Source organism: Myxocyprinus asiaticus, chromosome 39 (assembly GCF_019703515.2).
Source record: "Myxocyprinus asiaticus isolate MX2 ecotype Aquarium Trade chromosome 39, UBuf_Myxa_2, whole genome shotgun sequence".
Taxonomy (NCBI): Eukaryota; Metazoa; Chordata; class Actinopteri; order Cypriniformes; family Catostomidae; genus Myxocyprinus; species Myxocyprinus asiaticus.
The window spans coordinates 41,604,098-41,619,597 of record NC_059382.1 but is presented as its reverse complement, the minus strand read 5'-3'; the positions used below and the strand labels follow the sequence as shown (position 1 = coordinate 41,619,597).

Sequence of the window (15,500 nt, the reverse complement as noted above, 5' to 3'; positions counted from 1 at the left end):
TAAATAAGAACAGCAAAACATATACGTACAGAATCAATACAGAATCCCTCCTCAAAAGCTGCCACTCTGGCCATCTCTGAACACCACTCCTAATACTAGTTAGTACCCAGTTTTTCATGTGCTTATTCTCCAAATTAATGACTGCCCCATCTCCTAAGATACAGAGTCTGGGGCAAAATAAAATTTGAGAGGCCAAAACCTTGCACATAAAACTCTGAATCCTCAACCAAATTTCTTGAATCTTAACATGGGTTGTGTCTCCATCTTCTGATTGACATCGCCAGCAGGTGGGTGTGTCTTTAAGACCAAGCCTATGCAATCTAGAGGGGGTCCAATAGACTATGTAAAATCTTGAATTGCATAAGTTGAACCCTTGCATCTCTAGATGCAGACTTGATGTTTTTTAGAATTCTAGCCCACACTCCCTCCTCCAATACCAAGTTTAAATCTTTCTACCATAATCTCTTAAGAGAAGCTGAAGTTCCATCCCCCAGACTCTGAATTAGCAGGGAGTAATACACCAATGCCTCATGACCTTTTCCAAAAGCAGTAATCACCACTCCCAGAGTATCTGCCACTTTAGGGGGGTGTAAACTACTCCCAAAAACAGTACAGAGCAGGTGGCGCAGCTGTAAATACTTATAGAACTGAGATCTGGGAATCCCAAAATGTTGAACCATATTTTGAAAGGATCTCAACTTTCCACTCTCATAAAGGTCACCAAGTGTAGTAACCCCCCTCACAATCCACTCTGACCAGCAAAAAGCGGACTTGTTGATGCATAATTTGGGGTTCAGCCATATGCTAGAGGCAACATTTAAAAAAATGTCCGAATTAAACACTCTGGACACTTTTGTCCATACCGAGTGCAAATGCGAGATAACGGGATGTAACTTAACTTCTCAGATTAATTTGATAAAAAGGCTCTGCAATGGCGAAATGGGGCAAGAACTTCCTGTTCATTACAGAACCAGGGAGGAGCTCTCTCAGGTGGAAGTGAGCAATGAGCCAAATGTCTGAGACCGAATGCATAATAATAAAACAAAATCTTGGGTAGGCCTAGCCCACCTTTGTCAGTCGGCCTATAACTTATTGAAATGTCATTTGGGACACTTACCATTCAAAATGAAGGACTTTGCTATGCTATCAAATTGCTTGAAATAAGAGAGGGGGACATCTATAGGGAGAGACTGCAGCAAGTAATTGAATTTTGGTGTTGGGCCTCATGTATTCAGATAGAAGACAAAGGCAGGCCTAACACAGTCATAAAACCTAATTCAGCCCCCACATAGCAAGTCGTAAATCTTACTGATAAAAATCATGCCAAAATCAAACAAAGGGAGTCCAAATCAAATCCCATGAAGCCTTGCTCACTAAAGGATCAAACTCTCAACTCCTATTGGATGAGGCACACAACAGAATGTCCCTCAAACCGTAACATCATCAGGAGTAGAAATACCTCTGAAATGCTTCTGGGATTTGCTTCCAGCAACTTTGTTTGCAGTGTGTAGACGCAGCTCATCGCTGCTCTCAGGTGCAGCATCGTGGCACAAGGAAGTAACGTCCGACTTGAAACTGTAGCCATACAATCTCCATCTCGCTGGACGAGTTGAGATTACTCTGTGTTCAACCGAACACTAACGGATCCGAAGGAGACCGCCGAGCAATCCGCATCTTCATCCGTTTGCCTGCAGAAGTGAAGAGATTAAAGATTTCTCTTCCATCTTCAATCAAGTAGACATTTGTGAGTTCTCCGCCAGCCCGCCGAGAATCAGCAGCCGTGCCCGCCAACAGAGCGAGGAAACGGCCTCCCGTCATCACCCGAGCCTCAAGGGTCGGAGTTAAAGGACGGATGAACACACATTGTACGTCCTCATACGATTCTAGTAAGAGGTTTACGTCTGGGCAGAGATAGAATATTATAGTGTGTTATTCTTGTGTTTCAAGGTTTTTGCTTGTACAGTTTACGGACCGCCATGTCCGCTCATTATTAATACTCAGGGTATTAATTATCACTAATGAGATTTGTTGTATTGTGGTCCAACCACAGTGGGCTGTTGTGCGTTTCCGCCATCGCGGGTGAGACCGGCAAACTGAGTTTATCCATTAAAGAATCAAAGAACGCGGGACTGTTTACGAGCCGTTCTCTCCACGAGAGTCACGTAAAAAAAGTCTTCACAAAAACAAACTCCAGTCAATAGGAGGCATAAGCATAAAGAACAAACAGATTCATCCACAACTGTCCCAAAGCAGTGTTATTCCACATAACAAACTCCAGCCTCTAAGTGGAACCAGCACAAAAAGAAACAAAACAGGCATCCCAGATCCTCGGATAGTCAAGAGTTAAGTTCACTCAGAGGCCACATAAAAATAAAAAAAAAAATACACCATGACTTACTCAGTCCATCAACTTCATAAAAGATGTCCTTTATGTGAGCATGTAGATATTTTGCGGTCATCCATAGTGTCCATTCTCAATCTGGCCGGGAACTACAGTGTAAATGCGATGTTCCATCAATGCAAAAGTTTCTTGAAGGAGAAGTGTCATTCCACAAAACAAACTCCAGCCACTAGGCGGAGCCAACGCAAAAAGAAACAAAAATGGCACCCAGCTTCCTTAGACAGTCGAGTATATGTATAGCAAGTCAGTCCACTTACATGAGAAACACGCAATGGTTTACTCACCCATAGATTCAATGAAGGACAGTGCTTTTTTGGGGCATAAAAATACTTTGCGGCCGTCTTTGGTGTCTATTCTCAGTTTGGCCGGAAACATCAGTGCAAAAGCGATCTTCCATTGATGTAAGAGTTTCTTACATTCCTTGAACCGATCGCGTTTCTCTCTTGTCGAATTCGAAAGTCCGGGAACAAGAAAATATTGTGATCTCTAGATGCAGACTTGATGTTTTTTAGAATTCTAGCCCACACTCCCTCCTCCAATACCAAGTTTAAATCTTTCTCCCATAATCTCTTAAGAGAAGCTGAAGTTCCATCCCCCAGACTCTGAATTAACAAGGAGTAATACACTGATGCCTCATGACCCTTCCCAAAAGCAGCAATCACCACTTCCAGAGTATCTGCCGCTCTAGGGAGGTGTATGCTACTCCCAAAAACAGTACAGAGCAGGTGGCACAGCTGTAAATACTTATAAAATTGAGATCTGGGAATCCCAAAATGTTGAATCAAATTTTCAAAAGATCTCAATACTCCACCCTCATACAGGTCACCAAGTGTATTAACCCCCCTCACAATCCAATCTGACCAACAGAAAGGGGACTTATTAATACATAGTTAAGGGTTCAGCCATATGCTCGAGGCTACGTTTAAATAAATATCAGAATTAAACACTCTGGACACTTTTGTCCATATCGAGTGCAAATGCAAAATAACGGGGTGCGACTTAACCTCTCCAGCTAGTTTAATCGAAAGGTTTTGCAGTGGCAAGATAGGGGCAAGAACTTCCTTTTCAATACAAAACCAGGGAGGAGCTCTCTCAGGTGGAAGCGACCAATGAAACAAATGTCTAAGACTGAATGCATAATAATAAAATAAAATCTTGGGTAGGCCTAACCCACCTTTGTCAATCAGCCTATGTAACTTACTGAAATTTAACATGGGACGTTTACCACTCCAAATGAAGGACTTCACTATGCTATCAAATTGCTTGAAATAAGAGAGAGGGACATCTACAGGGAGAAATTGTAGCAGGTAGTTGAATTTTGGAATACAATTCATTTTAATAACATTAACCTTCCCAATCATCGATAAGTGTAATGAAGCCCATCTGTCCACATCATTCGAAAACCTTTTTATTAAAGGATCAAAATGGACTCTGACTAAATCAGACAAATTTGCTGGGAATAAAATTCCCAAATACTTAATTTCCTGTTTGGGCCACTGGAAGGCACCTGGCTGGAAGGCCGTTACTGGACAGTACGCTGTCAAAGCCAAAGCTTCGGATTTAGACCAATTGACTTTGTATCCTGAGAATTTGGAAAAGGAGTTAATAATTCTGTGGAGGCAAGGCATGGATCTAGTGGGGTCGGAGACGAATAACAAAATATCATCTGCGTAAAGCAGAAGCTTATGCGCTATACCTCCCGCCGTCACCCCTGGAAAATCATCCTCCTTTCTTATTGCGGCTGCTAATGGTTCCAGGGCAAGACAGAACAATAATGGGGAAAGAGGGCAACCCTGGCAGGTGCCCTATCCAGAGTAAAATAATCTGAAATTAACCCATTTGTTTGCACCGCTGCTACAGGGTGTCTATAAAGTAACTTAATCCAACCAATAAATGTATTCCCGAACCCATACCTTTCCAAAATCTTAAAAAGATAATCCCATTCTACCATTTCAAATGGCTTTTTGGCGTCAAGAGAGATGGCAGCAACCGGAGATTGATCATTCGCTATTGACCACATGATATTGATGAGACACCTAATATTATCAGAAGAACTACGGCCTCGAATAAACCCCACCTGATCTATATGTATAAGTGATGTCATAACTTTACTTAATCGATTAGCCAGAATTTTGGACAAAAATTTTACATCTAACTGGATAAGGGTAATTGCGTGGTAACTTTTACACTCGCTTGGATCTTTGTCCTTTTTTAGAATCAGACTGATCCGGGCTTGTGTCATGGTTGGCGGAAGCTTTCCATTCTTTAATGAATCAGTATAAACTTCTAACAAAAGTGGAGCCAGTTCTGTAGCATAAGATTTGAAAAACTCAGCAGCAAAGCCGTCAGGCCCCGTTGCCTTGCCTATAGGCAAGGCTTTAATTACCTCAACAAGCTCCTCCAAGGTTATCTCAGAATCAAGTGAATTTTTTTGCTCAGTCGTCAGTTTAGGGAGATCTAATGGTTCCACAAAGTTCCTAATATCTTCATCAGTGGATGAAAATGTGGAACCATAGAGATCAAGATAGAACTCTGTAAAGGCATTATTAATATCAATAGCCGAGGTAAATAGTTCACCACAAGCAGATTTCACTGAGGGAATGATAGAAAAAGACTCTCTCTGCTTTATATATCTAGCCAAAAGTTTTCCTGCTTTATCACCCAACTCAAAGTATGACTGTCTTGCCCTGAATAACCAAAACTCCACTTTCCGTGACAAAATAGTATTATATCTATATTTCAATCGGGTCAATTCTCTCTGCACTTTTAATATTTCCTTCCAACTCCACAAGTTCTTGTGCTTTGGATTTTTTAATGAATGAGGCATACTGTATGATCTGACCCCTAAGAACCGCCTTAAGTGCCTCCCAAGCCACGCCCACAGAGGATACTGAGGACCAGTTGGTCTCCATATAAACACTGATTTCAGTCTTTAACATTTGTTGGAAATAAGGATTTTGCAAAAGGGACACATTAAGGCGCCAACTATATGATTTCTTTTTCTCTATATATGGCAACACCTCTAAACTCACCAGAGCATGATCTGAGACTAAGATATTTCCAATTGCGCAGTCAACAACAAATTAAATGAGGGATTTGGATATAAAAAAAAAATCTGTTCTAGAATAAATCTTATGGACTGATGAAAAAAAAAAATGTATAGTCCCTACCAGATGGGTTCAAAAGTCTCCAAATATTTGTAAGACCAAGATTTTTACACATCCTGTGAAGCGTCAATGTTGCTCTAGGGAGCTTGCACACTTTTGCTTCACTATGATCAAGGACTGAATCCATCAAAAGATTAAAGTCTCCTCTCAATATTATATCATGAGGGGTGCCAATGGCTTGCAACATCCCTTCAAGATCTATAAAAAAGCCCTGATCATCAGCGTTAGGTGCATAAATATTAGCCAAAATCAACCTTTGCCCTTGAATTTCAACTAACACAATAATGACTCTCCCTAATTTATCTTTAATCTGTTTGAGACATTTGAATTGTAGATGTTTATTTACCAATATAATGACTCCCTTGCTCTTACTTGAGCCAGTACTAAAGAAAACATGTCCACCCCATATCTTCCCAATTTTTTCAGCTTCCTGCGGGGAAAGATGCGTTTCTTCAAGAAACACTATATCATATTTCTTACATTTAAGAAAAGAAATAACCTTCCTTCTTTTTATGGGGTGCCCCAACCCATTCACATTCCATGTGGAGAGAGATAGTACACTCATATTAACATTTGACATTTTGATATAGTAGAAAAAAATAAACTGTGTGTCAAAAACAAAATTATGAAGACCACATTCCCCATTAGTGAAACAATCAACCCCCGAACAAAACAAACAGAAAAAAGAAAAACTTGCGCATTAACCCCACGCACGACAGCACCAACTGGCGACAATCCCTCTAAACTCAAAAAGTCCATGAACGCCCTCGAGTCCCCACGACAACTTTGCCATCGGATTGCTCAATTTTGCCTCACAAATTTGAATTGAGAATGTGAATGAACACAAAGAATGTGTAGATTCATTTACAGAACTGTCTCAAAGATGTGATCTACCACAAAACAAATTCCAGCTGATATAAAACCATTCAGATTCCTCGGACAGACAGACGAATGTTCAGTGAGCCGGCTGTTATGAGTTCAACGGATGACGTAATCATTCCAAAGTCTCGTAAAAAAAAACTCAACAAAACAAACTACAGCCAGCAGGAGGAATAAGCATGAAGAACAAACAGATTAATCCACAGCTGTTCCAAAGGAGTGTTATTCAATAGAACGAGCTCCTGCCTCTAGGCGGAACCAATACAAAAAGAGGCAAAACCGGCATCCCAGTTCCCCGGATGATCGAGTCAATTCACTCGGAGGCTGCATAAAAGTATATACCATGACTTACATAATCCGTCGACTTCATAAAAGACATCCTTTGTGTGAGCAGCATGTAGATATTTTGCGGTCATCCATAGTGTCCACTCTCAATCTGTCCGGGAACTTCAATGCAAATGTAATCTTTCATCAATGCAAAAGTTTCTTTAAGGAAAAGTGTTATTCACAAAACAAGCTCCAGCCGCTCGGCGGAGCCAACGCAAAAAACCTAATATGTCGCCCAGTTTCCTCAAGAGTTAGGTACAGCGAGTCAGGCCCACTCGCATGAGAAACATCCAATGGTTTACTCGGACATTGATTCTATAAAAGACATTGCCAGGTTTGGACATGTGAATACTTTGCGACGACCTTCTTTTCTATTCTCAGTTTGGCATTAGAGCAAACGAGATATTTTTCTGATGTAAGAGATTCTTAAATTCCTTGAACTGATCGCGTTTCTCTCTTGTCTAACTCGCAAAGTCCGGGAACAAGAAAATATACTGGTTCTTCCAAGAAAGCTTCCCTTTGCTCCTCGCCTGGCGCAACACAAGATCTTTATCGGATGATCTCAGAAATCTGGCCAGAATCGATCGGGGCCTTTCTCCCTCAGCAGTTCTCCGAGCCGGCACTCTGTGAGCTCGTTTGATTTACAGCTTGTGGTCTGTTATGTTGAGCAGACTCAGGGAAAAACTCGTCTAGGAATTTCACCATATCTCTGCCCTCCTCATGCTCAGGAATTCCAACAATTCGAACGTTATTCCTGCGGCTTCTTTTCTTAAGATCTTCAAGCTTTTCAAGGAGATGTTCCAGATCAACTTTGGTCACGGGCGGATTAGCGGTTAATTCCCTCTCCAAAGATTCAAAAAAATCGATTCGTTTTTCAACATCAGTCACTCTTGTACCTAACTCGAAGAATTTTATTTCCATCGCCGTGATCGATCGACGTATTACAGCGAGATCCTCCAAGTCAGCAAGAATCTTTGTCAACATCACCGACATGTTGGACAACTGACGCTGGATTCCTTCTCCTGCCGCGCCATCCAAATCGAGTCCCCGGTCTGTAGGCCTGTCGGGGCTTTCATCCTGAACACGTAAGTGTCTTTTAATGTCTCCAGAGTCCGAGGATTTTGACTTCTTTGCCATGTTTTGCAACAAAGGGCAAATGTGTAACTGTGTGTATGAAATTTCACCAGATTATAATATGAAATTAATAGAAAATTCAGCAAAGTGCGCAGAGCTCATCGCTCACACTTCTGCTCCTTGCATGGCATCACGTGACCTCCAAGCAGGTGATTTTGGATTGCTTTGGTACAGGCACAATGGTGGATGTTTTAAAATATGTGGGGACTACAGACAAAGAAAGGGAAAGGTTGAAAATGTCCGTAAAAACACCAGCCAGTTGGTTCACGCATGCTCTGATGATGCAGCCCGGAATGCCGTCTGGACCCGCGGCTTTACGGATATTCACCTGTCGGAAGGATCAGGTTACATCCGCTACAGAGACGGAGAGTGAACTAACCTCTGTAGCTTCGGCCGCAAGAGCTCTCTCCGCAAGGGCGGTGTTATTTCCCTCGAAACGAGCATAAAAAGTATTTAGCTCATCCGGGAGAGAGGCAGCGGTGTTCACGGCAGAGTTTTTATTCCCTTTAAAGTCCATGATGATGTTAATTCCCTGCCACATGCTTCTAGAGTTGGTGGTGTTAAACTGTCCTTCAGTCTTGTTCCTGTACTGGCATTTTGCTGCTCTGCTCTTTTTTTGGAGGGCATAACTGGCTTGTTTATGCTCCTCTGCATTCCCGGAATTAAAAGCGGAGGTCCGTGCATTAAGTGCCGCGTGAACATCGCTATTAATCCAAGGTTTCTGGTTCGGGTAGATCCGTATTGTTTTGGTCAGAACAACATCCTCTATGCACTTTCTGATGAAACACGTGACGCTATCAGCGTAAAGCTCGATGTCGTCATCAGAGGTGGACCGGAACATCTCCCAGTCCACATGATCAAAACAGTCTTTTAGCGTAGGGTCTGATTGGTCCGACCAGCACTGGATCGTTCTGAGGGTGGGTGCTTCCCGTTTCTGCCTGTAAGCGGGCAGAAGCAGAACGGAAGAGTTGTCCGATTTGCCAAATGGTGGGCGGGGGAGGGATTTGTAGCCATCCCGGAAGGGAGAGTAGCAATGGTCCAAAACCCGGTCCCCTCGTGTGTTGAAACTGATGTGTTGGTGGTATTTTGGTGCGATTGATTTGAGACTGGCTTTGTTAAAATTCCCCAGTCACTATGAACGCAGCCTCAGGGTGCGCAGTTTCCTGCTTGCTTATACTCCCATACAGTTGCTTGAGTGCCCGGTCTGTGTCGGCTTGTGGCGGGATGTACACAGCTGTGATAATGACCGGTAGCCAGAATGGTCGACACAGAAGCATAAGAAATTCCAGATCAGGAGAGCAGAAAGACGTGACAGAATGTACATTCCTCTGATCACACCAGGATTTGTTGATCATACACCACCACCTCTGCTTTTACCTGAGAGGTCTTTCGCTCTGTCTGCTCGGTGCACGGAGAACCCCGCGTGTTCGATGGCTGAGTCTGGAACCTCCGCAGACATCCAAGTTTCTGTAAGGCAGATAATGCAGCAGTCCCTCGTCTCTCTTTGGAAAGAGATGTGTGCTCTCAGCTCACAGAGCTTGATGTCCAGAGACTGAACATTTGCCAGTAGAATACTGGGTAGTGGGGGTCGATTTGCACGACGTCTTACCCTGATGAGAACGCCGGCTCTATTTCCCCTTTTCTTTCTGCGTTTCCGCGGCTGGGCTGCCCAGACAAAGGGCTCCGCTGGTGTGTTTGTAAACAGCGGGTCGGCATTGAGGAATTTGAAGTCCGGTTTACGGTGTGTAATTGCAGAACCAATATCCAAAAGTGTTTGTCTGTCGTAGACAATAAGGCAGACAACATCCAAGACAAAAAACATAAGAATTGTAAACAAAACAAACAAAAAATTACATTGTGTTGGAGCTCGTAACACAGCAGCCATACTCAGCGCCATCTTGACTTGACTATGGCCTGTTATGTCAAGCAGACTTGGGAAGATTTTGTCTAGGAATTTCACCATATCTTTGGCTTCTTCGTGCTCATGAATTCCAACAATTCGTATGTTATTCCTTCGGCTCCTATTTTCGAGATCTTCCAGTTTTTCCAAAATGTGTTGCAGGTCTATTTTGGACGTGGGCGGATTAGTGGATAATTCCCTTTCCGATGACTCCAGATAATCGATCCGTTTCTCAACATCTGCCACTCTTGTGACCAACTCAGAGAATTTTGTTTCCATCGCCGTAATCGATTGATGTATCACAGCGAGATCCTCCAAGTCAGCAACAACCTTCGTCAGCATCACCGACATGTTGGGCAGTTGACGCTGAATTAACCCGGCCACGCCATCCAAATTGAGTCCCCGGTCTGCAGGCCCGTCTGAGGTTTCATCTTGAGCACGTAAGTGTCTTTTAATGTCTACAGAGTCTGAGGATTTTGACTACTTTGCCATGTTTACCCCAAAGAGCAAATATGTAACTGAGTGTATTGAATCTCACCGGATTATAACATGAAAATAATTAAGAAACTAGCAAAGTGCGCAGAGCTAGTGGCTCACACGTCTGCTCCTCGCATGGCGTCATGTGACCCCCCTTAAAAATAACATGTTAAAAAATGAATGCAATTAATCATGTCCTCAGACCGTAATAAGGAAAATTCCTACTATCTGAGCAATTCAAACTTTCAGCAGGGGGCAGTAAATGAAATTCCAGCTGTACAGACAACAAAACACACTCGGACAGCACAAGATGAGAACACGTTCTTGCATTCAAACTCCGCATGATGGAGCACAATTCTGAATGCAGGGATCTCGAGACATGTTTTTCTAAGTTTCAAACAATTTTTAACTTGACACAGTGACCTAAAAATGCTGTTTATGATGCGACGCAACCAAAGTGAGACACTCCAAAAATGTTCATCTGACTCGTGTACATTGTCGTGTCCTGCCCTTATAATAAATCTCAGATTGATGACTAATTCAATTGCAAAATGGATTACTGTGGACTGTAAGCCAATGATAGGCATGTGTTTAATAATATGGAAATAAACAATATATTGGATTCTAAACCCACTTTTTGTATTGTCTTATCAATGTTTTACTGGTCTGCCACAATAATGGAATCCATTTTAATTATCTGAATTATTATTTTTAAATATATCTTGTATTTATAATTATTTAAATAGAATTAATTATATATTGAATTATTATTTGTTTTCTCAGCAAATATTTATATATACGATTAATGTGATTAATCAGCATATCATGTAATTAATTTGATAAAACCTTTAATCGATTGACAGCCCTAGTTTATATTAATGGTGTTGATGGTTTTGTTGTGTTGTGTTTATAGTCATCCAAACCCAAAGTGAATGTTCCTCTGTCTGCCATTGTGGAGGTGAGGACCACGATGCCGCTAGAGATGCCTGATAAAGACAACACGTTTGTGCTCAAGGTATTTTATTACTTTTTTATTTTATACTACACATGAGGAGTTACTACATGTACAGTGAATTCAGAAAGTGTTCAGACCCCTTCATTTTTCCACATTTTGTGATGTTGCAGCCTTATGCTAAAATGTAGTGGTCGACCGATATGGGTTTTTCAGTGGCCGAAATCTGGAGAGCTGGGTGGCCGATAGGCTGAATTAATGCTGATATTAAAAAAATATAACACAGAATTTAATCATGGTAAATAAGATGTAAACAACATTGCTGAAACTGAACAAACATTTATTGCATGTTATATTTAGATAATATTTTCTCAAAAACTTATCCACTCAAGAACTCTGTAATGATAAAAAAAAAAAAAAAAAAAAAACGTTTTTAACTTTTAAAATGAAAAACTAATGTTTTAGTGCACTTTTTTTATAAACTCAGTAGCCTCTCTTTTGTCTTTAAAAACATTCACATGTTTTTGGAACTCAAAAAGAAATGGAAAAAAAAAAAAAAAAGTCAACAGTACACAGTGTAGTTAGTATTACTGGGACTCTTTTTAGTATTCCCAGTTTAACAGTGGCAAGTTGTAATGCAGGAAGCAAAGTGTCTTTGCATTTTCTCCAGAAAGCTTGCTCCTCTTCTTGTCAAAAATGGCCCCAAGCTCACTGAATACACATTCACTTGGAACAGTGGAGGTTGGAGAACAGAGATATTTTTTTTGCCAAAGGTGCAAGAAGACTTAGTCATGCTCGATTTTGTTTCCACCATTCCAGTGACAGACCAGTCTTTCTGTCAATCAGTGGCTCCCGGAGGTAACGGTCCAGCTCATCAGAGATGTTTACTCTGCCTTCAGCAAAAGTTCCATGATGAGCTCCAAGAATGTCTGCATAAATCTGATCAACAAGACAAGTGGGTTCCTCTACCTCTCTCCTTACTTGTTTAGGACTTGTTGATCCTTGGTCTCCTTCATGTGCGGTGGTAGTTTGTGGTTGTTCTGAGGTAGTTGCATGTTCCTCCATTAACCATTGTTTGGACTTATTCAGTGTGTCTGTTGCTGTGAAGACATGACCGTTTTAACAAGGATCCAGCAGTGTTTCCAGCACCAAACATTTGTTGTCCTCAATTTTTGCAAATCGCTTTTCCAAGTTCTGTAACATTGCTGCAGTGTTTTGATTCCTCTGGTTGTGGGACCCTCTACTTGAAGCAACATCTTTAGCACTGCAACACTTGGAATAATGCAAGAAGCAGAGGCCTCTGCTTTTCTCATTTCAAGAGTCACTTCTTCGATTGGGCCCAGTGTCTCTATCAGATTTGAAATTGTATCCCATTGCTCTGCAGTAAGGCATGTAATTTTCCCATGTCCCCTTGCATACAAATTCAGGGCTCACTTCTGCTCCAACATCCTCTGTAATGTGTGTAAAGGTCGGGCAAGGAGGAGGCGGGAACCGGCAGAACAGTCAATGTAACTTTTAATGTCAAACATAACTTAACAATAGACAAACACACACAGTGCGGCCGCGTGCGTCTTTCTCTCTCGAACCGCCATCTCCAGCTGCCCCTTATCTTGCTCTCCCGCTGATCATCTGATTCAGTGCTGGCCGTGTATCCTCATGACCCGGCCACGCCTTCCTGCTCATCACACAATGTGCAAAGTTGAGATCCAGCGTGTAGGAACAGCTTGAATGATGCCATGCTTGCGAAGGCCAAGCTGTTCTTTTATTGCTCTCAGATGCTATTTTGCTTGCACTGAGTGATTGAAGTGTGCTGCACATGTCCTTAACTTGGCAATGATATCCCCAACTGCTCTCTGACTGGCGACGCCATCGTTCACCACAAGCTGCAGTGTATGAGTACTGCAGCTGAAGTCTGGCATTTCAGCTAGTCTCATGCCTTTCACAATGTTTGCACCACCATCCCTGAGCACAAGCACTACCCTTTCACGTTTGATACTCCACTGTGTCATCATGTCTAGGAACATCTCACTGATGTAATCTCTGGTATAGGAGCCACACATGGCCTTAACATTCAAGATGACTTGTTTTCTTTGCCAGTTACTGTCTATAAAATGACATGTGAAACTCATCAATGATTCTGCCTCCCTGGACCAACAGTCTGTTGTGACAGCCAGACCGGTGCCAGCATTCTCAATGGGCAATAAGTTTTGATCTATCTGTGACTTTTGTATGGACACTTTTAAACATGTCTGTGTGGTAGTATTTCTCTTGCTACATGTTACACCTCAGTTTAGCTACTGCCATCAACCGCTTGAAGCCAACATCGGAAACCATTGTAAAGGGAGGCGGGTGGCGAATCTTTAGGTGACTCCACAAGTTTGTGTTTTTTTTTATTTCCAGTTGCAGCCCCCATGCTCACCACCTCACTACAGACATTGCACTTTGCCTTCCCTGGTGTTTGCTCAGTGAAGTACTGCCATATAGGATTTGATTTATGTCCAGCATCTAGTAGAATAAAAAAAAGAAAATTCAAAGACAACATTTTAATTAGTTTATTTATGACTGTCCTGTTTATATGCCACTGTGTTTTCTATGACAACAAATTCAACATTTGTTGAAAGTAAAGCACCATTCCAGTAAATTTAATAATTTTTACCATTCTCTTTTACGGACAGATGTGTAACTCTCAAAATAAATCAATTTAAAAAAAAAAAAAAAAGCTATGGAACTATCGATATTTCTACATATTCATTGCAATTCATTATAATAATCTGTACGGTTAATATAGACTGATTTGTTTCATAGTCATTTATTAGATTAAAGACTAGCAAATGCCACAAATATTTTCATCATTTTATCAACAATACAATCTAATATAGTTATTTTGGCCAGTAAAATTATGTCATTTCAAAATGTCAACAAAGTTTAAATTGAATAAAAGCTTCGAAGTTTAGGGAACCGTTGTTTTTGCATATCTACTGTGTTTGCTGGTCCATCTGGTTGCACAAATTTAAGATTGAAAAGTAAAGACAAGCCGGGATGACACAAAGATAACACAGAATGCATGATAGCTTATCTTTTTAGACTAAACATGTTGTAGCGAAGCCACATAATGGGATTCACATGTATAAACCATGGATAAATGTGTCTGTTAGTGGTTAAGATGATTATTCTGCTTTCCCTGTTTCTGTCTGTTTGCCCTGCTATGGTGATTGGTTCCTGTATTTACTTACCACGATACTTCAGTTATGTGCAATCACGTGATGAATGAAGCCATGAATGCGGAAGTAAACAGTGTCATAAAAGAAGCTGGTAAAGCGCCGTGAAGGGGGGAGGTGTTTGACATTCACTAGTGGGATTTGCTATCGATCATTCTAAGGATTACTCATGTGGCGCTTGGATATTGGAGGATAGAGAACTGTATTTGTCTCTTAGAGGAGTTTTCATACAAGTTGGATTACTTACCTAAGAGGAACTTTCCAACGCAGCGCCGGTTGGATTGTGCGCTCTCGGGACATAAACCGCCATTACGGTGAGACCGATTGTTGTGGCTTCCGCCACCTCTGTGAAACATCACTCTTGAAGTCTTAGGGTTTTGATGCCAGAAGATAGACTTTATTATCAGAGATAGCAAAGCCGAGTTGCTCCCAGCACAACTGACTTTCTGTATTCAAACAGGCCTATATACACACATTCACCTAGGGCGTGACCAATACACCCCATACATTTTGTTCTGTGTCTTTAGTCTGCTTAGAAAACATTAAACTATGAGAGAGAACCCTCCCCATCGGGAACCTCTTTACGGGGCCTTATCCTATATTTTCTCTAGTGTCAAAACATGAGACTCAAGTTTACCATATATGAGTACCATATGTGATTACACATTCCATTTTCAGGGGCCTCACTCCCACAGGCCACTAAACACACCCAAACACACAGTAAAGTCCATGCTTGACCTTTAGAAATAATTGTAGACAAAAATGGCTATATTTACATTGATTATACTTGATTAATTTATATTTAACTTGATAAAAATATTCCACATATCCCCCCTCTGAGACTTACAAGTCTCACCTTCACTGTCTTTATCCAGAGTGCACTAAATTAAGTCTAGTGACTAAATTAAGTCACACAGCTTCATTACCAATGACCAGATTATGCAACCACACTCCGGTGGAGATTACAGAACCAAACGTCTCCATTCAATTTTGATTAAGAACGGAGTAAAAGATTCTGTTCTCTTATTCTCTTCATTCAATAAAT

General features: G+C 41.4%; 1 protein-coding gene across 4 annotated transcripts in view; it reads left to right on the top strand.

The window, feature by feature from the left end:
- The window catches only part of LOC127430091 (SH2B adapter protein 2-like), a 62,108-nt gene that overhangs the window by 11,581 nt on the left and 35,027 nt on the right, over positions 1 to 15,500 (top strand). For all 4 annotated transcript variants that reach the window (XM_051679557.1, XM_051679558.1, XM_051679555.1 and 1 more), the window contains one exon: positions 11,199 to 11,300. In XM_051679557.1, the coding sequence (XP_051535517.1) occupies positions 11,199 to 11,300 (102 nt within the window). The remainder of the gene's footprint in view (positions 1 to 11,198; positions 11,301 to 15,500) is intronic.